Source organism: Triturus cristatus, chromosome 5_1, assembly GCF_964204655.1.
Source record: "Triturus cristatus chromosome 5_1, aTriCri1.1, whole genome shotgun sequence".
NCBI classification, from domain to species: domain Eukaryota; kingdom Metazoa; phylum Chordata; class Amphibia; order Caudata; family Salamandridae; genus Triturus; species Triturus cristatus.
Genome location: NC_140587.1, coordinates 397,454,541 through 397,481,965, shown reverse-complemented (window position 1 = coordinate 397,481,965; position 27,425 = coordinate 397,454,541). Strand labels below are relative to the sequence as shown.

Sequence of the window (27,425 nt, the reverse complement as noted above, 5' to 3'; positions counted from 1 at the left end):
GCCCCGTCCCCTCCCTTCCCCACTGTGTAAACACGTGGCCGTTTGAAATTGAGAGATTAAGTCCCCTTGAATCCTGAGGGTCCCTAGGGGCAAAATAGCCCACTAGGTACGTCCAGTAAGCGCCATTGCAGAAAGGTGTAATAAGGGGCACGGCCTGCACCACCTCTCTGCAGCGCAGAGCAGTGGCGCTTACTGGAAGCACCTGGTGGGCTAGTTGGCCCCCAGGGTCCCTCAGGATTGAAAGGGAATTATTTCCCCAACTAAAAAAGCACCACAGGGCGTGTTTGCACACGTCACCTCAGACCCCATCCCCTCACTTCACCACTGTGTAAACGCGCCCTGTGGCCGTTCTAAGTTGAGAGATTAAGTCCTCTTGAATCCCAAGGGTCCCTAGGGTCAAACTAGCCCACTAGGTACCTCCAGTAAGCGCCACAGAGCTGCGTTGCATAGAGGTGTAAAAAGTGGCGTGGCCTCAGAACACCTATCTGCAACGCAGCTCCCTGGCGCATACTGGAGATAACTGTTGGGCTAGTTGGCCCTCAGGGACCCTCAGTATTGAAGGGGAATTAATTCCCCAACTTACAACTGGCCAGGGGGCGCGTTTGCAGAGTGCTGCAATGAGGGGGCGTGGCCTCCGGCGCGATGCCGGTCTTTTATTTATTTTATTTTTTTAAGAAGGAGGGCTGTGTAGCCCCCCTTCTTTTTCTAATTTATTGGCCCTGGGGACCCCATCCCCCAGGGCCTGCACCCTAATTTTTTTTGTTGAAAAAAATTAATTTGGAAGGGGGCCGCGTGGCCCCCCTCCCAAGGCCGTAATCAGCCCCGGGGACCCCAACCCCCGGGTAATTTTTTTTTAATTCTTTAGGAGGGGAGCTGCGTTGCCCCCCTCCTCAGGCCACTTATGGCCCCGGGGACCCCATCCCCCGGGGCCTGCCTTTGATTTTTATTATTTACTTTTTAATATATTTATAGAAACAGCTAGGACATGCTGGACAAACCGTATGTACCTATCACCATGACGATTTGCGTGATATTCATTAAAAGGCGACTATGCATACAATGAATCCACGTGGAATGTATTTACACCGCTAGTGAAGCTCTGGCGTGTCTGACGGCCTACCATGCCTAATCCCGGCGCCCTCGCTGGTGGGTACTCTCCAAGTAGACACCCTTGTCGCTTATTTATACAAACATGGGTAGCTATTGACGGTCATATTTAATACACACGCACACCAAGCCATTCAAAGGGGATTCGACAAAAATTTGGCCAAACTATGCAAGAAACCCCCCTCACTGTTAATAAAACACACATCCACCGCCGGATGTGTAATACTTTTTATTTTACTCTCTGGAAAGGAGACGAACCTCACTTGAGAGTCACAGCGTGCTCCTGGCTGAGCCCAATGCTGTGTTACACCCACCAGTGCCCGCCGAGTACCACACACCTCTGTGTTGTATTCCACCAGCTAGTGCGTATGCTATGACACTCTCTAGCCCATGTGCACTGTAACACCACCCCGTGAATATGCCATGCCACACTTGCCTTCGCACTGGTTATATTGCCCCATCTAACGTGCCTTCCTCGATGCCTATGTTATAACGTACAGCGCTATGCCATACATATTACAATCTGGGATCCATATCTTTGTCACAGTGCATATGCAACGTTACACTCCACAGCACATATTTTATATTACAACTTTAGAGACTAGTTAGCTTACACAACACTGCCCTGTGCATATTACACTCCAAGGCGCATATCGCATAGCATGCGCTAGTGCCTGTGCTATCTCGCGCTCTCCAATGAATCTGTCACTGCGCACAATGTATTGCATATTATATTTCACGCCCCAGTTCATCTTATATCACACTTTTTGGTGCATAGTTTATACCATATACTACATCTAGTTTTCATTTTCAATCGTGCTCTCAGGACTATGTTCTATATAACACTGCGTCCACCTACCCTTTTCACGGGCATTACATTTTGCGATGGGGGTGGAGGGTCAGGGGGTGTTTCTGCCAAGTGAGCCCGGAGTCACAGTCACAAACGTCCTCTTCTTCCTGAATAAAAGTGAGATTATGCTGCATACTTGTTCATATTTTAAGTAGTTCGCACAGACACACCTTTTAACAACGATAAAGTTCCTAATACCCACCTTCTCTGAACAGTTACCTTGCTGCCCCATCCACCTCCTCCCTATCCTCTGTTGTCTGAATCCATGGACTAGCCTCCTCCCTCCTGCCATGCATGGTCTGATGTGCTGCCCCTGCCCTCCATTTAGCATGATGTACCAGTCCACTCCTCCTGCCCTCCATTGCCCAATTCTATGCTCCATCATTGACCTCCTGCTTAGCCTCTGTGCTTAGCTTGCTGCCCCTATTCTCCTTCCCCCTGCCCTCCGATGTCTTTGTGCATGCCCCTGCTCCATCATTTTTGACCACCATGTTCCATGGACCTGCCACTCCTATCTACTCTGAGTGTTCTGGTGAGCTGCCACTCCCCTCCCACCTGCCTAGCATTGTCAGATGACTGTAACCTGTCCCTGCCACCTCCACCCTGCCTGTCCACATGCCATGCCCCTATCCCCTTCCTCCTGTCCTACATGGTCCATTTTACTGCCACACCCTTCTGACCTCCCTGGTCTGTTGTGCTGCAACTGCTCCTCCTGCCTGCCCCCCGCGGTCTGTTGTGAGGCCCCTTCCCCTGAACTCTCTTGTTTGTGCCCAGGTCCTGACCCTCCCTTCTATCCTCCATGGTCCTTTGTGCATGCCCCTGCACCCTCCTCCTTGCCCATCATAGCCATTGTGCTGCCACTAACCCTCCCGCTTGCCATGCATGGTCTTCTGTGCTGCCATGGCCCCTCCCACCTTCCCTGTGTGGTCAGCTAGCTGCCCCTGACCCCCTCCCACCTTCCCTCCATGGTCTGTGTGTATGCCATCATAGTCTCACTGTTGCTGTCCATGGTGTGTCTTATTTCTAGTGCCTATCCTGCCTGACCTCCATGGTCATCTTGCTGCTCCTGCCCTGCCCCCTTGCCCCCAGCCCTCTGTTTCCATGTGCAGACCCCTATTCCCTCCCTCCTGGCTTGTCTGTTCCATTGTAATGCCCCTGATCCGTCCCTCCTGCCCTTTATGGTCTGTTATGCTGCAGCTTTCTCTCCTGTCTGTCCATTATGGTCAGCTAGCTACCATTGCCTCTTTCCCCTCTGTTCTCTATGTGCATGGTCCTGTCCCCTCCCTATTGCTTTCTATGGATTGTTGTGCTGCACTCCCGTCCCGCATGCCCTGTGTGGTGTATTGTGCTGCTGCAAACCCTGATGCCTGCCCTGTAGGGTCAGTTTGGTGCACCTCTCCATGTCCCTGCTGTCCTCTGTTATCCATGTCCCTACCCCAATTCCTCCTGCCTACCCTGATCCAATGTACCATACTTGCGAACATTTTGAACTTGGTAAGAGGGAGATATTTTTAAAAACTGGGGTATTGAGTTTCCCCTTACATTGAAAAAGAGGAGATTGTAGACAGGAGACAGATCAAATAAAGCCCATTTGAGCTTAAAAACATTGGAAGTTTTCTGGCTGAAACGGGTCTGTTGGCATGTATGGTTGTACTACCACTGCCTCTTCCTTCTGCCCACAATGGTCTATTATATTTCCACAGCCTCTCTTGCCAGTCCTGTATTGTTGGTTTGTTGTCCCTGCCCCCCTTTCCACTGCCCTCCGTAGTCTGTTGTGCTGCCACTGCCCTTCCTGCCTGCCCAGTGTGGTCAAATTGTTGCCTCTGCTGTCTCCTACCTGCGTTCAATTTTCAGAGTCCGTGCCCCTGGCCTCTGCCTCTCAACAGTATCCCAATGAACAGCTAGATTGCTAACATTCTATATTTATTACAAAAGTGTGGAACGCCTGACGTCATCTTGATGTAATCAAAACTGTAATACCTAGAGCATTTCCTTTAGAAATTACATATATGAGAGGGTCTTATTTGCATCAAAATTATGGTTAGTGCTCTAAAAAACTAAAATGAGGACATATTTTCTGAGTTTTCAAATAGCGACAAAGAACTTTTAAATTATTTGTAATCTTTATGTTTTTTGATCCAGTTGACCACTTGATTAAATGTTGCACTTAGGGGAGAGGATGTGGTGTTACTTCCAGGGCTGCAGACTTTGCAACTGGGGAACCAGGTTGGAGTTTCTGCTTCAGCTCAACATTCTGTGATTCTGGTCAAATCACTTAATCTCCCCATGTCTACAACCAAAATAAATGTGATCTTGTGTGATGTCACCAATGCTCTTGTAAAGCACTCCAATACCTGACAAGTCTGCACTATATAAAACTGCAAATACACAAAAAATAAGTGTTTTGCACACTTCTGTCATTGGGCTACATGTGGGCTACATCTGGGTGATATTTGTGCGGCATTTGGGCTCTTTTGTCTCTGGTGGCCATCTTGGGAGATTTATTTGTTATGAAGTTTCCTAATTTCCTCACTTACTGCAGTCTCCTCAGTAGGAAATGCTTTCAGTTTTTTACTTTGAATCCATCAAGAAGGTATTCAGATATGTCACACATTTGCCATAAATTCTGAATGTTAGCACTCTAGTTGCTCATTAGATCACTGTAGTAAAGCTACTGCTCACCACGGAAGTCTGCTGCTGGTATTAAAAGTGCATGTTTCAGTCTGCATATCAGAATGTTTTAATGAAATAGAAGAGGATTTGAGAAGTCACTCAAAATGTGCCCTAATTTTTCTTTCTTCAGCAGTAATCATAATTTCTATGGCAAAATGAACCCCCTCATTGTGTTCCTTTTTAAATTAAATGTTTTAAGCGTTACCAGTTTATTCCAATCAAGATGGCTTCAGGTGTGCCATACTTTTGTCATAAGTAAGACAGTAAGCGCTCTAGTTGTTCTTAAGAACACTCTGGGACATTCTGTCATTGGGCTATACTTGGGCTACATCTGGGTGATATTTGGGCTCTTTTGTCTCTGGTGGCCATCTTGGGAGATTTATTTGTTGTGAAGTTTCCATATTTCCTCATTTACTGCAGTCTCCTCAGTAGGAAATACTTTCAGTTTTTTACTTTGGTTCCATCAAGAAGGCATTCAGATGTGTCACACATTTGCCTTAAATTCTGAATGTTAGCACTCTAGTTGCTCATTAGATCACTGTAGTAAAGCTACTGCTCACCAGGGAAGTCTGCTGCTGGTATTCAAAGTTCATGTTTCAGTCTGCATGTCAGAATTTTTTTATGAAATAGAAGAGGATTTGAGAAGTCAAAATGTGCCCTAATTTTTCTTTCTGCAGCACTAATCATAATTTCTACGTCAAAATGAACCCCCTCATTTTGTTCCTTTGTAAATTAAATTTTTAAGTGTTACCACTTTATTCCAGTCAAGATGGCTTCAGGTTGCCATACTTTTGTCATAAGTAAGACTGTTAGCGCTCTAGTTGTTCGTTAGAACACTCTGGGACATTCTGTCATTGGGCTATACTTGGGCTACATCTGGGTGATATTTGGGCTACATTTGGGCTCTTTTGTCTCTGGTGGACATCTTGGGAGATTTATTTGTTATGAAGTTTCCTAATTTCCTCATTTACTGCAGTCTCCTCAGAAGGAAATACTTTCAGTTTTTTACTTTGGTTCCATCAAGAAGGCATTCAGATGTGTCACACATTTGCCATAAATTCTGAATGTTAGCACTCTAGTTGCTCATTAGATCACTGTAGTACAGCTACTGCTCACCAGGGAAGTCTGCTGCTGGTATTCAAAGTACACGTTTCAGTCTGCATGTCAGAATTTTTTTATGAAATAGAGGAGGATTTGAGAAGTCAAAATGTGCCCTAATTTTTCTTTCTGCAGCACTAATCATACTTTCTATGGCAAAATGAACCCCCTCATTTTGTTCCTTTTTAAATTAAATGTTTTAAGAGTTACCACTTTATTCCAATCAAGATGGCTTCAGGTGTGCAATGCGTTTGTCATAAGTAGGACTGTTAGTGCTCTAGTTGTTCTTTATAACACTCTGGGAAGCTGCAGTAGAACACAAAGGAATTAACTGACAGTCTCTGCCCTTGTTGGATGTACATGTTTTACTGAAAATGTCAGACTTCATTCTCACATGACTGAGAAAGATAATGTGAATTTACAGAAAATATGCTCTCAGTTTAGCTTATAGATCACCTTTCAAACCTCTGTGGGAAAAGCATGAGAAAATTGTTTTCTCTCAAACATTATTCATGATATCACAGCAGAAGGCTTTTTCACATGGTAAAATCACCTTGGAACACACCACAATTCCTAAAATGAGTATTGCACCATCAACAAATGATTTATAATGTAACTAAAGTCTTAAAACCTTCTATTAACTGCAATGCTTTTTAATGAGGTGCTATCATGTATATTGGTCCCAAGACGGCTGCCAACACTTCTTGGATGAAGTACTGACAGCCAATCAGATCTCACGATGAGATGTGTGGTTAGGCTCCGCCCAGATATATCTATCTTTTTAACTCTAATTTTCTCAGGAACTACTGAACGGATTTACACCATTTAAGCAAAAGGCACGAGTCTGAACTGAGGACTACCTCTTTGCCAAATTTGGTGTAATTTCGTTCAGCAGTTCGGGCTGTAGCTGCGTCAACTGGTCCTATGGGAAAATGCATGGGGAAAACGTGTTTTGGGACCCCCCTTTTTTCTCGGCCCCCGCTTGACGAATCGCCGTGAAATTTTCAGGATAGGAGCGGACCGGAGCTGGCCAAAAGTTTGGAAAATTTTGCGTAGATTCGTCAATCAGCACCAACGTTATTCCAAATAGAATGTTGCGGATTTCCTATGGAAAATAGGTCCTAACTATAGCTACCTACTGGTGACTGCCAGTAGGTAATATATATATCTTAGATTTAGGAATAACGTTAAGAGCATGAAAGCTATTAATAATACTTACATATACTTGCCTGTAGGAGAGTGATTCCTGATGTAATTGTTTTAAACTTACCTGTAATACTGTTACTCCCTATTTTGCACCCTCAAAGTAGTGGAAGTACACCATGCATTCTCCATCACTCATTCTGTTGCTATGTTCTTTTCCACTTAGGAGTTGTTTCAGAAACATTCTCCAATATGTCCAGCTATGTGTTTAAAGTATGTGTTATAGATCACATGCTATGCAGTCTCCTGCAATCTAGTGTTGGGTGTGGAATATTACAACAGAATTACTTGGAAGATTGAGTTTTAGTTTAAATAAGGACTCATGATCACGTAGATGAAACCTACAATGCATCAGCAAGCAAAGTGTATCTTAGATTATTTTTTTAAACATTGGGTATAGAACCAAAGTTTGGTGCTCCCTTTTCGAAACCTGCATCACATTCAGAAATCAATATTGTATGTGCTACAAGCAAGGATAGATGGTATTGAATGAGTTTGGTGACCTCTGCTTTGTCATCAGCCATGAGAATACATGCACTCAACATTCCAACGATAAGTGAATCCTGCATGTTCACCTTCCAGTTTGTATGAGAAGGACTCCTTTGGGTCAGGAGAGGAATCTAAAATATGCCATTTTGATTATGTCCTTGATGTCATACGATATCATGCAATGTCAGTACAACACAATTGTACTTTGTGATTCCGTAGGCCCCTGTCACTTGCATATGGGTGAAACTGCAGGTAACTGAGAGGCAGCATAGCAATTGTAAATTGTATTCAAATATGGTATCTTCAACCAGATATTATAAAATACAGTTTAATTTAGGTTGGGTTGGGTTAAATTAGTGGACTTTGAACTTTGTTTAAACATTATAATAGTACTGGAAACTTGTTCAGTTGTCAGCTTCATTCATTATTTGAATTTAAGTGCTGTGGAAGCAGAATAGGAGACCCATAAAAACATGTGCTGGCTGTCTGCTCTCCATATTGTATGGGTAAGATAGCACTAGTGAATACAAGCAGAAACATTTTCCTCTGAACCCAGATTCACAAAACATTACTCTATCGACATTCAGCCAATGAAAGAAATTCAAGAGTGCTGAATTGTTGTAAAAACATTATTTATTGCATCTACCTCTACTTCCATCCACCAAAGTCATAAAGGAATTGGACACTACTTTTAAGTAGAGTTTTGCAAAAGTCGCATCTTTTGCTTTTGTGTAATTAGATAACATTTCAGGAAAATGAAACATAGTTACTCAATATGCAAATCTGTCATTTAGCGCTACACTTCAGAAGTTTTCTTTGAAAACAAATGCAAACCAACCATAACAAAATTCTTATTACACAACAGATTTTAGCCGCAGGCTCTTCATAGAACGGGGCTTAATCAGAACACACAACCAGTTAGAATAAGGGCCTGAATTAGATCACAGAAGACAGGCTTTACTCCATCAAGGCGATGGAGTAAAATACTCAGTTGCCATGATGTAGGTCCTGTCGTTTACATCTAAAGATGTCCGCTGTCCCTGTGGACATCTTCTAACATTGCCAGGAGTAGTTCTGTCAATATGTTACAAGTTGGACAAAAGGCTGCATGAAACATGATGGCACCCATCAAACATTTAACTTGGTTTTGTTTTTCAGAAACAAAATCCAAAAGCAGGACTTTGTTTTTGAAAGAAAGTAATGATCCACACACAAAGGGTGGAGGCAAGTTAAAAATGTTCACTGTCCCTTATCACAACGTTTTACACAGTGGTGAGGGAGGGTGAAAACTGACCATATGGCCACCACTCCAATTGGGTGGCCCGATCCCTGAAATGCAAAAGGCCCAGCCACATGTAAATCAGATGGCAGACCGAGGGTGTGGCATAGAGAGTACTCCATCGCAGTTGCAATGGAGTACCCTCTCCCTCAAACTCTAAATCAGGCGCTCCGACTTCACCAAAAGATAGGTACGGACTGCTTTTTAAAAATCCTTAAAAGTTATGAATTGGTTGGATATTCAGTGGAAGACTATTCCAAATTCTTGAACCACATGGCAGTCAGCTCTGAGAGAAAGGAAGGTCCAATTTCATAGATGGCTTTGGGCAGCAAACTCAGTTTTTGTCTCGCACCTTAAACACAATTGAATTTTTTTTAGGGACCAAACAGTTCTTACTACCATGTTCTGAAGAGGTTCAAGTTTTGCTAGGGCAGAATGAGTTGAGCCATATAGATGGAACTACAATATACTATATGGGAAAGGCCACAGACACCAACTAGTTGAGCTAACTTTAAGGTACAGGAAAGGGTAGTGTTTGGAGTTAGAAAGGAATTTTTAGAGTTCTGGAATGCGCAATGGTAAGGGGGCAGTAAGTGTTTTTTTAGGCTTTATAGAAGGGAGTTTTTAGGGTTCGTGGATGGGTTATATAGGGGTAATGTGTATATTCACTGAAAAAAACAGAGGCTAAAGTTAGGTGGCAATATCAGTTAAAACACAACATTTTAAGCTAACAAAACCACTGAAATTCCTCAGTTATGTTATCTCAAGTAACTATAACTCATTTCCTAAAATAACTAACTCTCTCCCTCATCATGCATGGTGTTGTTATCAATTATGTTTTTTCAGATATCATTAGGGATGTTATCAATGCAATCATTGAGCATGAAATGAGTGATATAATGTGTGAGGCTACAAGCAATTCATGGTGAGCGCCCATCCTCCACCGCAAATGACCCTTAGCCAAGCCCTGTGCCCAACCCCCTCCATATGGGCATTCCCCGCTGCATGCAGGCTTCAGCTGTGTGTAGTGTGGGGTTGGGTGCAAGGTCTGGTCTGGCATGGCACCCATTCTCTCTTCGGGACTGAGTCCTAAGATGGCAGCTGCATTTTTTCCTTCAGGTTCCACCCAGCCAATCACAACACAGGCTTGAGTTCTCAGATCCACCATGATAGATCACGGTGAAACTCTGGCATGAAATATACACATATTTTGAGCCTCAATTTTTCAAAAACTACTGAGCAGAATTACACCAAATGACAAACAACATTCTTTCTGCATCAAGATCTAGCTTTCAGACAAATTTGGTGTTATTCCGTTCAGCCGTTTTTGCGGTATCACTGTTCAATGTTCCTATGGAAAATCACATGAGAAAAACGTGTTTTGGGATCCCATTGTGTCTTGCCTCCTGCCTAATGGATCCAGAAGAAGCTCAGGTGGATGAGCACTTTTATTGGAATGTTTTATGAAGTTTCGCCAAAGGGTGCCAAAGTTATTAGCAAATCAAAACAGCAATTTCTATGGAAATATGGTCCTAACGATACCTACCCAGTGGCAAACGTCACTGTTTAATATATTCATATACGTGAGATATAATGCAATATAATGTGTGGTTGTGGTACAATAGTAAATGCCATAATGTTGATGACAATATGTTTTTAATTGTAGTTAGGCTTGTGTGGTAAAGTCATTCGTGTTTATGGTTTGCATTATAGTAATAGCTTCAGACTTTTAATTCTCATCATGACCTTTATGAATGATCTCTAGCAAGAATCTTCTACTTTAGCGCAAAAAGATACCAGTATATATATATCAAATCTAATCATCATCTTCCCCTGACTGGAGAAATTAAAATCTTGCAATGGCTTGCACCTGGAGAATGGCAGTCGGCCATATGCAGGTTTAGTACCATCTTTCATTTTGTAAAGTTTATGCTAGGTCTTCTGAGGCCATGTAGCTGGAAAGCATTCTATTGAAGGTGTTAATTGATGTAGAAATAAACATTGGTAATGAAGAGATTCATCTGTAGTTAACTTGTTTTCATTGTAATCAGTTTTCTTTAACTTGCTCTGCCACCATAAGCATTGGGACACTATTGTTTTATCCGTTTTTCCTTTCTTTATTATTTACAGACAGCCAATAACATATTTTTCAACACAATCTTCCAAGTGGCTCAGACTTTGACTAAACATTGCAAATATGCCAATCTTTGAAGTTAGCAAACCATGACGTTAAGAGCTATGATTGATAACCAATTGTTTTCAAAGTTTGTGGTTTTATATTTTTTAGATGTGCCTCCATCTCACTACGCATGACGTTTAATTAATTTGTTTACAATCGCTATAATTATTTTTACTTTTGTGTCATTACAATAATTTCAGGTGGTTTGCAACCTGTTTTTCTTACTCTTCTTTGGTCGTACAGTGAACTAAAGAGCCAGTCACCTATTAAATGATCAGCCCTGGTAGTGGCATATTGTGATTTCATGAACAAATAACACTAGCATATATTTTTACTTTACAGATAAAACTGTGGTATGACAAAGTAGGTCATCAGTTGATAGTCACGATACTAGGAGCAAAGGACCTTCCATCAAGAGACGACGGCCGGCCGAGGAATCCTTATGTAAAAATTTACTTTCTCCCAGATAGAAGGTATGAATAGCATAGAAAAATGTAATCATAAATTAACTGTAATACTGCCTTCCCAATTTCTGTTTCAGCTGCATTTGCCACTTTCCTCTCACTTGGGCATTGAACTTTATTATTTATTTCGTCATTACAAGTTCCCCATTTATTGTGCAAGGAAAGACTGAGGCCAACATTGACAATTGCGGCTGGTCCTTCCAGTGAGTTAACATGGAATTACGAGTTAACATACCATACGGCGAAGGCAGCGGACCATAGAGTGCTGCACCTGACCCGTGTTCTAGAGGTGTAATTATCAAAGCATTTCAAGATGTGTGCTCACACTACAAGCACCTGCTGCCAAGGTGCAATCCTTGGGACAAGGTTCGAACAGTAATACAAAGTGTAGAGGTGTACCCCTTCAACAATAACAAAAAAGGTGTCCGAATCACATATGTGAAGTGGACTTTGTTTAGCGGAGAGTTACTCTTGTGTGATTTAGCACAAACAGATGCAATATGCTCGTAATTTGTTTCTTCTTTTAAACTATTTTCTGCAATGAATCGTCTATCAGCTGACATGGAATCACCTTGCTGTGGAGATGTATTTTGTGCTCTACTTTTGTATACAGATCTTTTATGATATTAATATATTACAGAGATGCACCTTAATGAATTGGGTACCTTTAAATCTGTTATGTATTTTATTGATAAGTTGTTATCGTGTACTTTTATGGTTCCTTGAACCGAAATAAAGTTAGAAATATGAAATATTCTGACCACTGCATTTCTAAAAGTGTGACAATTCAGCATATTCTAGGCCACCCAAGACTATAATAATGGCATGAGCGGCATGTATTCTTCTTTTTTTATGTATATTGATTTATTAAGCACTGTTGTTGTGCTCAGCTCAAAATTACACAGACAGCGGCACCATATGGTGGACTGTCATTGGATCCGGTGCTGGCAATTAAGTGTTGGTGCGAGCACCCGAAACCACCAGCTCAAATTAAGCACTGTTCTCCACAACTGAAGGAGACCTTTATCTGGGCTGAATGGGCTTGGTCCTGTTTTAAAAATCAGCTGGTGAAGGAGGCCATTAACTGGTTTGGGACTGAACTTCAAGTCAGGCCTCCTTCTCAACAATGGACCCCTTTACACATTACCAGGACAGTGGTGCTGGAGTGCATGTGGGCCTGTGGGTTTCCTTTTCTTCTGCTTCTCCCAGAGTGGGGAGGGCGCTCTCTGGCCTGGATTGGCTTGGTCCTGTTTTAGAATGGGCCTGGGCAGCTGAGAGGAGCTGTTGAAGAAAGACATGTGACTGGCTTGGAGCTAAACCGTAGAGCAGCCACTTAAAAAATTATCCGTTGACAGCATGAGTAGTAGAGCGGTGCTGGACTGCATGGAGGTTTATGGGCTTATTCTGCCCATGAATTTAATTTTTCCTTTGCTTCTCACTGATTAGAGAGCGGCTTTCATTGCTTGGTCTGCAATGTTCTGTACAGCACTCTGGCAAGTTTGCTGCTTCATCGACCATGATGCTGCTCAGCTTATGATGGGAATCCCCTTTTTTGCCAGTCACCTTCGGCTCGGTAAAAGATGTATCTCGATGAGCTGGCAGTTAGGCCATGATGATTTCCTATAAACTACTGTCATTAATTATGTAATGTATGTTAAATTGCTGATTCTGCATTTAATTAACACCTTACTTTTTGTTCATGTACCTTTCATACATTCATATTTTGCAGTGATAAAAACAAAAGAAGAACAAAAACAGTGAAAAAAACACTGGAGCCCAAGTGGAACCAAACATTCATTTATTCTCCGGTTCATAGGAGAGAATTTCGAGAACGAATGTTGGAAATTACACTTTGGGATCAAGCTCGGATTCGGGAAGAAGAAAGTGAATTTTTAGGAGAGGTACAGTTCTGATTCTGAGTTTTAACATTTTATTAAGTATTGATCTGAGAGTGTAACATATATATTATGCTATAGGCATTTATCTGCTTTTTCATATCATTAAATTTACAAACCAAAAAAAACAAGGCTCAGTCATCGGTACCACCGCATGCATTCTCTTCCTTGGGTGCCACTCTCCATTTATTATACAGTGAGGAAGACATCTGACATTTTGGCCACATGTTGAGGCTTGGGGCGGCCCTTTTTAAACACATTGTTGCAGCGTATGTTGCAGATATAAGCATTAGTTTGTTTGCAGTGGCCCAGCAGTAGTTTCCCTGATCTCCTGAATTTCAAACCTGTGCCGGCAAATTGTTCGTTTTTCCATTTCCCTAAGTTGCCCCAGTTTGTGGAACCAGCAAGCTATATACGAAGCAGATTTCGATTTACAGTTTCTTGTTATCAGCATTTTAGCCTCTCGTAGCAATTGAAGCAGCTGTATTCATTTTGCTCGGCTTAAACCCTTTCATTTGTAGGTGCCTTAGTCCCAATATAATAATTTCCATAATGTCTGCTATTGGAAAACAAAGAACCCCGCTAATATTGCAATTGTAAATTGTAATTGTAAGTTGTATTTATATAGCGCCTACTACACCTGATGTTGAAGCAGTTTGGGGTGAGTAGTACGCTACTCCGGAGCCCAAGTTTAGAGTTAATAGTACATAAGCTATATTTGTTTCTGTTGTTTTTTAACACGTGCATCAATTGTGTTAGGTTTGTGCACTTGATTTCTTGTGTGGTTAGTAGAGTTTAGAGTAGGGCTAGAATGATGGGAATGGATTTCAAAAGGGGAAGTAGTAAGTTATTTTTGTAAGTGGTGGACGTGTGCCTGTTAGTTGGGTGGCATGGCTAAACAAGCATTGGCAATGCCATTATATCTGCCCTATTATTGAAAGTAACTTTTGTGTCACTGATGGGTTATACTCTCAATAAGTCATCATACATGCACTCTGTCACTCATCTTTGCATTCTTGCATCCATTCATCACTCCACTAACTCATTCTTCCATTCACCCTCTGACAATAAAACACACACAATCTCAAAAACACATGCAAGATAAATGAAAAGAATACAAGTAGAAAAAATAAAACATCCTGCCTTCTAAACATGGTGGGCATGTTTGCAATAGCTAAACTAAATATAGCAGTGGATGTCCATCCTGCAAAGGTATTGTAAATATTCTATCATTGTTTTGAAGTTTAAGCATCAAAGCCACATTTACAACTAACGCATTAGCCACCTTAGAATGGTAGAACACTGATACACTATGGACAACTGCATTCTAGAATGGTCACCTGGTTTAGAGGAACTGATGACGTAGGATTTGACGTACTGCAGATGAAATGAGTGACAAGCAAAAACCCCTTAGCACTGCCTGAAGACCTGTTTTATCTTCTTAAGAAACATTAAACTAAAAAGAGGCAAAGCAAAGAAATGAAAGGAGAACTATAAAATTAGAAAATTCAAAACTAAAGGAATGGGCAACCAGCCCTCATAATGAATCACGCTCATTTTTTGGTGGATGTACACCTATGATCAGACACTGCCATTTTTCACATGGCAAAAGAGGCAATAACTGATGCTGACTGAACTATTACCCCATGCAGTTCGCTGTCATAGATGGAAGCTTAGTGTGAATGACACTCAGAAAGACCAATGGCGGTACACCGTGGACTCAAAGGCCCTCTATGTATCTATATTGATATGTATTTATATATGGATTTATATATATTTTTTTTTATTACAAGATCCTGGCTGACATTTAAGAAGAGATTCTAGCAAGGATTATTACATTGCAAATCTTTTTCCCTAGCTTTTTTTAGATGCAGTAACCATCACCAAATTCATTCCCTGCAAAGGAAATTTGGCATTTCGTGTAACAAAATACTTATCTGTGGGCTTAAATAAAGAGAAATAACAATCCACCCTTATGTACCTGTTGACATTAAGATATGCTTTTCACAATCAATATGTCAAGTCTAATGTGTTTGTCATAACTTTTGCTAATTAACAGATTTGACCAGTGGCAACAGAAATGTTTTTCCTAGTGAACCAATCAGGCCTGTAGCTGTTATCAATGACTTATCACCATAACCAACAAGGCCTCCTGTACTGAGCATAAGCTTTCCCACAAGGCAACCATCTGGTATACAGTTATAAAATTACATAGTATGTAAAATTATGGTTGGCAAAGCTATACTATGTCTCCTAAGAGGACCTTACAAGGATGCGGACTTTACAAATCTTGTATACAAACTGTTTGTCAGCAGGCGTAACCAGCACTAAAATGCTTGCCTACTATGGTAATCTTTGAGATTCCATGTAACAAAATACCTATCTCCAAGCTTTCATTCATAGTAATATCAATCTACCCTTCAATGCGTATTGACTTTAACATATGCTTTTCACAATCAATATATCAGACCTACTGCCTTTATCATACTTTTTTGTTACAAACAATTAAGTCCATAACCTTTATGATTGGCTTGTCACCATAAGCAATTCAGACCTTCTTGATTCATAAGCCTTCCCAGAAGAGAACTTTCAGGCATACCATAATAAAATTAGAAATATATACAAAATGCGGTTGTCAAAACAATACAAATTTCCTACTGATAGGGCTTAATAGGGACTAGCATAGTGAACATCAAATCGACTATTCCCAAGGTTCGTTCAGGGGGTCACCAGCACCAAAATCCTACAGTGTTATACAAGATATGATGGAACAAAATGGCTGTCTACAGTCTTTAGCACAGTGTGATAACAATCTACCCTTAAAAGCTGTTTGCCTTTAACACATACTTTTCTCAATGAGTAAATAAGGCCTGCTTGCTTTGTCCCTTCCTTTCATTATAAATAGATCACACCTAACGAGGCTGACATAACGTTTCCCAGTGAACTGATAAGGCCTCTCTGCCTTTTACCAATGGCTGGACATTGTATACAGGCCAGGCCTACAGAGGTGTGCAGAAACTGGCAACCATCATGCATACATTTATAAAATTACAAACTTGCACAAAATGTAAGTTGGATAAAGAATATACAGCCCCTCTCCATAGGACCTAACAAGGATAATCACAGCAAAATTCTACTCTGTCAGAGTGGGTTACCAACACCACAACCCTTGTGAGATTACATGTAACCAAATACCTTTCTACAGCGTGTATCATAATGTGACAACAATCCACTGTTAAATTCTACTGTATTTATAATGAAAAGTTATTACAAAGGCAGAAGGCCTGACTTATTTACTGTGAAAAGCATATGGTAAACAGGCCAGACCTATGGCATCGGGCATAACATTTCCCTGCACACCAGTTAAGCCTATAGTTGTTATCATTGGCTTATCACCATAACCAGCTCAGGCCTACTATACTGTACATAAGCTTTTCCCCAAGGCAACCATCAGGCACACATTCTTAAAACTGCAAATGTGTACAAAATTACTGTTGATAAATCAAAATAGTATCTCTCCTAGCAGGGCTTAACGAGGATTCTGACTGTGCTTATCTTCTATACTCATGGTTTGTCAGAGCGGTTAACCAACACCAAAGTCCTTGCCTACTAAGGTAATTTATGAGAATGCTTGTAGCAAAATAGGCTTTAATTCAGAGCAATAACAATTCACACTTAAATTCCTATATGTTTTTCACAATCAATATGTCAGGCCTATTACCTTTATCACAAATGTTGGAAAATCGCCCTCTCAGAAGGGTCACCCCAAACATTTTGCCTTCCTCCTCTTCTGACCTAGTTTTTGTTGGCTTTAGTACTCTGCCCAGTTTGCCACTGCTAACCAGTGCTAAAATACAGGTTCTGTCTCCTCTAAAATTGGCTCATACTCATTTGGCATATTTTATTTACTTATAGGTCCCTAATAAAGTGCACTGCATGTGCCCAGGGCCTGTAAGTGAAATGCTACTAGTGGGCCTGCAGCATTGATTGTGCGACCCACTTAAGTAGCCCCTTAACCATGTCTGAGGCCTGCTATCGCAGAGCCTGTGTGCAGAGTTCAACTGCCATGGCAACCTGGCAAGTAAAACCTCTTGCTAGGCCCAAACCTTCCTTTTTAATCCATCTGCGTCACCCCTAAAGTAGGCCCTGCACAGCAGAGAGAGCAGGGTGCTATGTATTTTAAATGTAAGTATTTTAAAGTTTTACATGTGTTGGTAGTAAAAAACTCTTACATTCTTTTTTCACTACTGTAAAGCCTATCTCTCCCACAGGATAACACTGGCATTACCTTATTACAGCTTTTACATGTAATTTCCAATTGTGAAGAAATAGACTTCTTAAGTCTGGTGTCTGTGGAATTACAATTTAAAATCACAGCTTATAGTGAAGTTGGATTTTAAACTGCAATTCTGAAAATGCCACTTTTAGAAACATGTTCTTACTTTAACCATTTAGTTTCTTCTGCAGGTCTCTGTTCATTCTTGTTTGGGTGACAGCTGGGCTTTGTGTATTCAGTCTAGACAGCCACACACAAAGGAAGCTTAGGTGTCTCTGATGGATCTTCCTGTGAGAAAGAGATGAAGGAGCTGGGCACATCCTCACACTTACACATTAATAGACCGAGTCCTGTCCACACACAAAGGGCTAAATACCCCCCTCTAGTAAGTCTGGAGCCGTGACAGGAAGGATGGACCTCTGTGCACTTCAAAGCTCTCTTTGAAGTCTCTCCCACTTCAAAGGCACAACTGAGTATAAGTACTGGATTTCTGACACCATGACTTCAATACACTTCTGGACCTGTGACCACTCTTCCAGTCTGAAGAGGAACTGCTGTGCTGCTCAAGGACTGCCACTGGACTATGTTTGCAGAACTGCTGCCTTACTGTGTTGCCCTACTGCCTGCTGCTCTCTACCTGGGTGAGAAGGACTGGACCTTCATCACTTGAACCCAGAGTGACTTCAAGGGCTTGCTGGCTTGCCTCTTGTTTCTAAGGCTCAGGGACACAAAAGATTTACAACACTCCTGCTTCAACCCTTGGACTCTACTGCTTCTGAGTCTGTCCTGCCAAGTGGTGCCACTCCAGCTCTGGACCCTTGGAAGTGGACCTAGGTGTTTGCTCCAGCAGAACTGACACATCCTCTGCTGCGAGAGCAGAATCAATGCATCGCGACTGTTGCAGAAACAGGATCGGTGCATCGCCTTCAGAACTGCCGCATCGCCTCCGGAACCACTGCTTTGGAACCAACGTATTGCCACCGCTTCATGGAGAAGATCGACGCATCACCTCTACAGCATGGAGTAACCAAGCACATTGCACTCTGAACCACCGCACGTCGCTCACTGAACTGTGGAATAACTGCTGTTGCATGGAGAAATCCAGCGCGTCACCCCAACTGCATGGGGATCACCTACGCATCACTCGGCTGCACCCCGCATCTCCGTCGGCACAAACCAAGTATCAAGGTACTTTTGTTCAATGAGCCTAAGTGGGTCCCTGTGTCCGGCCCACACTCCATCTCGGTCAGCCTGAACTCTTGACTTCGTCCCAGTCTGGTTCAACCAATTAGCTCCTTAGATGCTTACTGCTTCTATGCGCTATTTTTTGCATTTATTCTTCAAAAATTCATAGCTGACTTCTACACATTGAATTTTTGTTGTTTTGGTCTTGTTTTATTTATAAAAGCAGAATCTATTTTTCTAAACTGTCATTGAGTCTTTTTGTGGTGTTTTCACTGTATTTCGGTTTTAAGTGTTGCACAAATACTTTACATCTGCAAAAAGAACAATTGATGGATAGAATCCAGAACAATGTCATGCATTCACCCCAGTACAGAGATCAGATCTGGCCCTTAATCCATCGTTTTTTGCTCACCATGCCTTTCCAGTTTGGACCCAGCCATATGCAAATCAGTCTTGACACTGAGCCCAATGGGACCAGTCCAGCCCGAACTTCCAGGCCAGGTGCTCCCTGGACTGAAACCAAGCACCCTAGGACTGGTTTCAGGCTTTCAGCCCTCATCAGCCAGGATAGCTTGACTCCAGTGGCATGGAGAGCACGGGACCCACGTTTGCGCATACCCATCCCACTTGAGGTGACAAATGCAAAAAGAACAATTGATGGACAGAATGCAGAACAATATCATACATTCACCCCAGTACATAGATCTGGGCCTAAATCCATCATTTTTTTGCTCACCATGCCATTCCAGTTTGGACCCAGCCATATGCAAATCAGTCTTGACCCTGCACCCAAAGGGAACAGTCCAGCCTGAACTGCCAGGCCAGGTCCTCCCTGGACTGAAACCAAGCATCCTAGGACCGGTTTCGGGCTTTCAGCCCTCATCAGCCAGGATAGCTTGACTCCAATGGCATAGAGAGCACCTGCCCCACGTCTGGGCATACCCGTCCCACTCCGGGTGACAAATGCAAAAAGAACAATTGATGGACAGAATGCAGAACAGTGTCATACATTCACCCCAGTACAGAGATCTGGGCCTAAATCCATTGTGTTTTTGCTCACCATGCCATTCCAGTTTGGACCCAGCCATATGCAAATCAGTCTTGACCCTGCGCCCAATGGGAACAATCCAGCCCGAACTGCCAGGCCAGGTCCTCACTGGACTGAAACCAAGCATCCAAGGACCGGTTTCGGGCTTTCAGCCCTCATCAGTCAGGATACCTTGATTCCAGTGGCATGGAGAGCACAGGACCCGCGTCTGGTCATACCTGTCCCACTCGGGGTGACAAATGCAATAAGAACAATTGATGGACAGAATACAGAACAATGTCATACATTTACCCCAGTACAGTACAGAGCTTAAATCCATAGTTTTTTTTGCTACCATGCCATTCCAGTTTGGACCCCAGCCATATGCAAATCAGTCTTGACGCTGCCCCCATTGGGAACAGTCCAGCCCGAACTGCCAGGATGCTTGTTTCCAGTTCAGGGAAGACCTGGCTTGGCAGTTCGGGCTGGACTGTTCCCATGAGGCACAGGGTCAAGACTGATTTGCATATAGCTAGGTCTGAACTGACGTGGTGAAGTGAGCTAAAGAACGATGTTATGTTATGTTAAGTTCATTTGTAAAGCACAACGGTTACCCTGGGGTGTCCTGGCGCTAGTTACCTGTCATTACAGCTATCACCAACAGAAACATTTCATTTTTGAACAACCATGTTTTCAAGGCCCTTCTGAAAGCCAACAGATCTGTGGCATTTCTGAGATGGGCCTGAAGGTCATTCCAAGCCTTGGCCGCTCCGAAGACAAATCTTCGTCCTCCCCATGATACCTTTTTTGTGGGCGGGACTATCACCAGTTTAGCTCCTGCTGAGCGTAGATTTCTTGTGGGTATGTTTCGAGTAAACTGTTTCTGTAAGTACTCCGGTCCAATACCTTGGAGTGCTTTAAATACAGTGCACAAAGATTTAAAAAGCACTCGCTTTTTCACCGGGAGCCAATGTAGCTTTTTAATTTCATTGGGAATCGCCGCAAATTTGGGCACCCCAGTAAATAATTTGGCGGCCGCATTTTGTATCCTTTGGAGTTTATTTAAAAAGCGTTCTTGAATGTTTAAATAAAAGCCATTACAGTATTCAAGTTTTGACAAAACAAGTGCGGTGACCACTGTTTTCTGACTCCCTGCTGGCAGGAATGGCAGTATTTTTTTTACTGTTTTAAGAACAAACGCGGTTGATGATGAAACTGCATTGACTTGGTCGCCCAGGTTTAATTTGTCGTCTACTAGTATTCCCAGGTTTTTTACTTTCTTCATGGGAACAGGAAGTGATCCCATTGTTGATGGTCACCAACTTGGGTTCCAGAAGTTAGGACCATTCCCAAATGCTATGACTTCCGTTTTATTTGAATTGAGCTTTAGGCAGTTTTTCGCCATCCAACCGCCCACTGCTTCCATGCAGTTATGAAAACGGTTGTCCATACCCACCTCCTGTCCTGGCAAAAGAGACACCACGATTTGGGTGTCATCCGCATAGGAGGTGAGATCAAAACCAAAGGTGTTAATAATAGGGGCCAGTGAGGAAACATAGACATTGAACAACGTAGGCCTCAATGACGACCCCTGCGGCACCCCAGCAGGGCAGAGCAAAGGGTTTTGATTGGTATTCACCCAGAGAAACCACTTGTGTTCTATCCGTAAGGAAGGATTGCAGGAGATTCAAAGCCTTGTCCCGAAGTCCGCATGACCTTAATCGGTCCATCAAGAGGACATGATGGACCGTATCAAAGGCCGCGGATAAATCCAGTAGGATCAAGGCGGCCTTTCCGCTTTGTTCAACTACTTTCCTAATCTCATCTGTTGTTTTTATGAGCGCTGACTCCGTACTATGACCACCCCTGAAGCCATATTGAGTTGGATCCAGAGCCTGGGTCTGATGGAGAAAGGCACCAAGTTGTGTATTTAATGCCTTTTCAACCTGATTCAACCTAGATCTGTGACTGGGGGTGAGTGTCTGAAATGTTTCAGTGTTCCGTTCATCATCTCCTTGTGTTTGCTTTGTTCTCTCTAAGTTGGCAGGGTATGCCCAGACGTGGGTCCCTTGCTCACTTTGCCACTGAATTCAATGTAGCCTGGCTGATGAAGGGGGTTACCCAGAAACCTGTAAACACTAAGAGAGGGGGGGACAGGGAGCGTTAAAGAAAAGGTAGGTCCAGTACCATTGCTCCCAAGAACTGATATGTACTCACTGGTTGGTAACTGTTCCTAAAAGAGAAAGATTTAACCTACTAGGTTACATAGAGCAAAGGTTAGAAAATGGTCTCTTTGCTTCCAGTCTGATAAAGATGGGGGAATTTCTCCTTTAGAAATGAGTGCCCTCACACACTCTTGCGAGTGTCATGCTTCCTCATCGGGCGTTGCTCCTCGTGAGGGTGGCGCTGCTGTCCTCCACAGGCCCCGTGAGAGGGCTCTTTGTCAGAGATCGTTTAGGAGAAGCCGCAGTTGTGCATGTGGGTGTGTGGGCCTAAAAACGGGATGGTGCAAGTGTATTAAAATATCCCCGCCAGTACCTTGAAGTTAGTTTTATTCGTAGGTCTGTGAGGTCAAAGTAAAAAGATAATTTGGGAAAAATTAGGCATCTCTGTTAACAAATATAGTAGAGGTTGAGGCATTACTCTGCTGCTCTCAGTACCCGTGTGTATTCGTGAATGTGACACCTGTTCGACATGTTTTGCGCTAAAAAGAGGTCCCTAATGGATCCTGGTGCGCTTCGTCAGGACCGTGTAATGTGTAATGTGAATTGGTGCAATAAAAATAAATATAAAAATAGGAGCAGGGAAAAAGGCACCATATAGTCCTATGGTACCTCTGTTAAGGCTCTGAATTAGTTAAAGTACTCGATGGAACATCTAAATGGTGTTCCTGTAATTACCCCTTCATACGAATGGAGGGCCTCAACAGCGAGTCCCCACGGTCTAGAGGAGGGGTCTACCTACGCGCCTTCGCAATGGCCTAGAACCTTCCCAGCCGCTTGGTGATGAAGGGTGTTACCCAGAAACTGGTCCCAGGATGCTTGTTTCCGGTTCAGGGAAGACCTGGCTTGGCAGTTCGGGCTGGACTGTTCCCATGTGGCACTGGGTCAAGACTGATTTGCATATAGCTGGGTCTGAACTGAGGTGGCGAATTGAGCTAAAGAACAATGATGGATTCAACCAAGATCTGTGACTGGGGGTGAGTGCCTGAAAAGTTTCAGCGCTCCCTCCATCATCTCCTTGTGTTTTGTTAACTGCTCTGTACCAAGCTACCAGAGAGTGAGCACAGGATAATGTAGAGTGTGTTTAGACTTACCCTGACTAGGATTGTGGTTCCTGCTTGAACAGGGTGCATACCTCTGCCAACCCGAAACCCAACAACATTGCATAATAAACAATCCGGCATATAGCATTTATCATTCGATTGTCACCATAACAAACTTAAGCCCACTGTACTGAGATTAAGCTTCCCACAAGGAAACCATCCGGCATACAGTCCTCAGTTAATATCTTCTATCCACACAGTTTTTTCAGGTAGATCACCAACACCAAAACACTTGCCTGTTACATTAATCTCTGAAATTCCATGTGACAGAGTACCTGCCAATAGCCTTTTGCATAGTTTAATAGGAAGTCATCCATATAAAGCTTGTGGCTTTAATACATGCTTTTCCCAATAACTTGGTCATGCCTAAAGGTTTTGTCAAAATGTTTCATAATAAACAGATCAAACTTATTAAATCTAGCATGCTTTTCCCAATGAACTAATGAAGCATTTACTCTTGAACATTGGTGTTAAACTTTTCCCAACACTGGCTTTTCAAGTGCACTTAGAAAAATGCAGTTCGCAAAACAATATGCAACACCTCTCAGCAAGGACTAACAAGCATCATCACAGTGAATCCCCCCAAGGACTCTTGTCAGAGTTGGTGGCCAATGTCAAAACCATTGCCTGCTATGTTAATCTTTTAGATTCCATGCAGTAAAATATATATTAATAGGCTTTAATGTTGAGTAATAGTAATTTACACGTAAACACCTATTCATTTTAATATTTGCTTTTCACAATAAATTAATCAAGCATAGAGCCATAAAAGGTCAGGCCTCTAGACCTTATTATTGCCTTGCCACCATAACAAACTCAGTCCTGCTTCATCAAGTATAAACTTTGCCACAAACCAAAAAGTATTTTTAGTGGTAGCTCACAAATCCGGCTCAATTAAATACTGACTCAGGAGGACCAACATATGGATCCTCCTAAACCCCTATCTCATTAGGATTCTGAGAGACATTTTTTTGGTTGATTTCAAAAGGACAGGTGACAGTTGTACTGTCTAGGCAGATCTAAAAATCCATGTAGGTTAATGACTGCACTCCACCAATCTGTGCTCCTGCCAGAGAGAAACACCTACATTTTCTTGCGTCATGTGTGTCCCCTTAAAAGGTCAAGCTCAGGCAGCTGTATAAATAAATAAAATGGTCACAGCTGCATGGAAGGCATGCACTTTTTGGTTTGTGGAAGCACACAACTTTTGATCAATCAAAACATTTACTCCTGGCTCCCAACATGTGAGTGGAGCCGAAGGCACTCTCCTGGTAATTCTTAAATGATTGTCTGGTGGCATCTGTGCTCTCAAGCCAGTCCATATAAAGTTGAGTGAAGTTTGAGAAGGATGTTTGAGAGTTCATAGTAGTCAGACAAGTTTGGGTTGAGTCTGTGAGAGGAGCAGTGGGACAAAAGTTAAATGAAGTATTTTTCTTAAACAATATTGAAATAACATACATAAATGTAAACATGGCATTTGGTAAAGTTTTAGTGGCTTGAGTAAATCCCTTAATATGAATATCCATATGTAAATAGAAACCACAATAATTACATAGTCTGATGTGCATGTTAATCTTGTGGTGAACTATGCATATTTTTTAAGTAACTGTAATTAAACTGCATATATACACATGACATTTCATAAAGTCTTAATAGTAGGTACAAACCCCTCCACATATGAAGCTATAAGTACATAGTAGCAATTATGACTTAGTCTGATATGCACATGCATCTTGGGCTGTAGTATACATTTTCCCCTTAAATAAATATATCCGCTTATAACAGGAAGCATAGTTCAATTTACAATAACACAAGTATTACAAAACCATAGTTTCATTCCTAGAGAAGCGTAGTTTAGCATGTCTGAGTATATCTTGTGGTACACTGTTTTATTGTGAGTACAGTCGTTGTGTGAGGAAGAGCCAGCTCTTTACTAATCTTCAGATGCTGAGACAGTTGAAAATGGGTCCTATGTTTGTGAGTAGCAAATTCATTCATTCGGCTGTTTGAACAGAAATATGTTCCACCTATGATGTTCTTGTATGTAGACATTTTGAGACAGGGAGCCATTCTCAAGCAGAAGTTAATTTGTTGTATGTATATGGTGATTTTCTCCCTGATGAAGAGAGTTCTTTTGCCATGTATTGCTTTGTGTGTGATGCAAAGCAGCTTTATGGTAGATCTTCTGATAACCAGTGTAGGTCCCTCAAGGCAGGAGAAATGTGTGCTTGTAGCTTTACTTGTAGGAGGAGTCCAGCGTTCTGAATTCTCTGTAATTTTCTCATAATTGACAAAAGTCAGCTGTGATACAGGACATTAGCCTAATCTAGTTTTGATAGTACAAGAGAGATGGTGGCTTTAACCATTTAGAGGAATCCTAGATGCAGGAAGATGCACTGGAGTGTTTACATTATGAAAAAGCTTGATGTGAAACCTTATGCATTAATTGACAGCTTGACATCTGTGGTAATTCCGAGGCTTCTTACTTCCCAAGATTTCCAGCCGCCACAGATGAGTATTTCAATATTAGATGACTTCAGTTTGATGTGGCTCCAGGTCATCCATTGGTCAATGGCCCAAAGGGAACAGAAGATTTTTGCTGTCCTTCGGGCTTTCCAATTTCAGAAGTATCCCTGTGTCATCTGCATAGTTATAGCAGGTGAAGTCAAGCCCATCAATCAGATCTGGTAAAGATTTCATATGTATGTTTAAAAGCATGAGTGGGAGGATTGAGCCTTGAGGGACTCCTGCTTTAATGTTGTATGGTTCCGAAGAGACTAGAGGAGTGTGTATAGTATTTGTTCTATTGTATATGTACAACATCATCCAAGTGAGAGCTGGGTCCTCTAATCCAGCTTTCTCAAGTCATTGGATTAGTGTGTCATGATCCACTGTGTCAAAGGCTGCTGAAAGGCCCAAATGAAGAAGGGCAGTGACCCCGTTCTGATCTACTATGTTTTTAAGGCCAACCCAGATAGAGATTAGGGCTGATTCCGTGCCTCTTCGTGGACGGATTCAGTTTAGAAGTTGGAAAGTATGGATTACTCTTCAATGATTTGTGACATCTTGGCAAAAGCTGCTCTTTCTATAATTTTGCCCAGAAATGGATAATTTGCTATAGGTCTGCAGTTGTCGAAGTCTTGATTTTCCAGGTTAGGTTTTTTGACTAAAGGGTGTGTGTATGCCTTTTTTTTTTAACCATCTGGGATACCTCCTGTTGTTTTGAGGAGTTGTTGATTAATGTTCTGACTTGAAAGGCTGCTGAAGTTAGTGAAGATCTGAGGTGGAAAGGGTCAGAGGGGCATCTGGCTGGTGTGCTTTCTTTGACAAGATCCACAAATTCAATCTGCGTTAGTTCTTTAAAGGAGCATAGAGTCTGTGTTTGCCTTTCCATTGAGGGTTTTGCTGGAAAATGGTTGGGGTAGTTGGTTTCTTGTTGTTTAAGTAGGAATCCAACATGTTTGCTGTAGTTGTATAGTGATTTGCTAGTTTGGAACAACATTTCTGAGAAATGGGTTTGGTAGCTTCTGTGATTTTTGATTTATGGAATCTCTGAGTACTTTTTAAACCTTTATTGGGTACGCTTTGGACTGTGGTTTCAGCTGGAATAGTATACAACCCCTACTTACAGTAAGTCTCAATTAGGGTACATTCCCACCATATATGTGAGAACAAGTCCGGGCCCACTCAGCTCCTCAAACTTCCAATGCTGCGGGGAAAATCCTCTGTGGGTGTTACAGAATCATATAATTTGAAACTTAATTTATTAAGCTGACTCCCTGTATGGGATAATCCTGGAGGATTTATGAATATCTAATCTAATTATTTCCTATCCCGGGGACGTTTACTGCCACTTTTTTTGGTATCCCTCAGTTTTTCCCCCTATTTGTTCTAAGTTAGTTGCTTTATCTTGTTCACTGGTGATTAAACTAAAGTTATTTACATTCACTGCTCGTAAATCTTAGCACCTTCATAGAATGTTCCCCTTGGGCTTTCCAGATCAATGTCCAGTAAAATAACAATAAGTTTAATGCATAGATTTGTTCTGCTCTAAACTCCATTGCTCCTATAAAAGTCATTGTTATTCACCTTAAGTCACCATCAGAAACCTAGGTTACTCCAGCTCCAATTAATGCTGAACGTGCTTGTTAAGTATTGGGAAGACCCTCATGGAACATATGTGCAGCTAGCTAATTAAGTCAACCCTTCCATCCACCACGTTTGTTTTACTTGTACACTACTGTATACAACAAATTGGTGGACTAAAAATTGATGGATGGAATGCTTGAATTAATCTTAGCCGCTGGTAATTACCAGGGGCTGCATCCCTTTGCACACCATGACACCTAAAGTTGGATCCAGTCATATTCTAATC

General features: G+C 42.1%; 1 protein-coding gene across 2 annotated transcripts in view; it reads left to right on the top strand.

Annotated features, from left to right (window-relative positions):
* Positions 1 to 27,425, top strand: part of RIMS2 (regulating synaptic membrane exocytosis 2) — a 1,922,267-nt gene that overhangs the window by 1,211,492 nt on the left and 683,350 nt on the right. For both annotated transcript variants that reach the window (XM_085605119.1, XM_085605120.1), the window contains exons 14-15: positions 11,221 to 11,351; positions 13,072 to 13,243. In XM_085605119.1, coding sequence (XP_085461245.1) covers positions 11,221 to 11,351; positions 13,072 to 13,243 — 303 coding nt within the window. The remainder of the gene's footprint in view (positions 1 to 11,220; positions 11,352 to 13,071; positions 13,244 to 27,425) is intronic.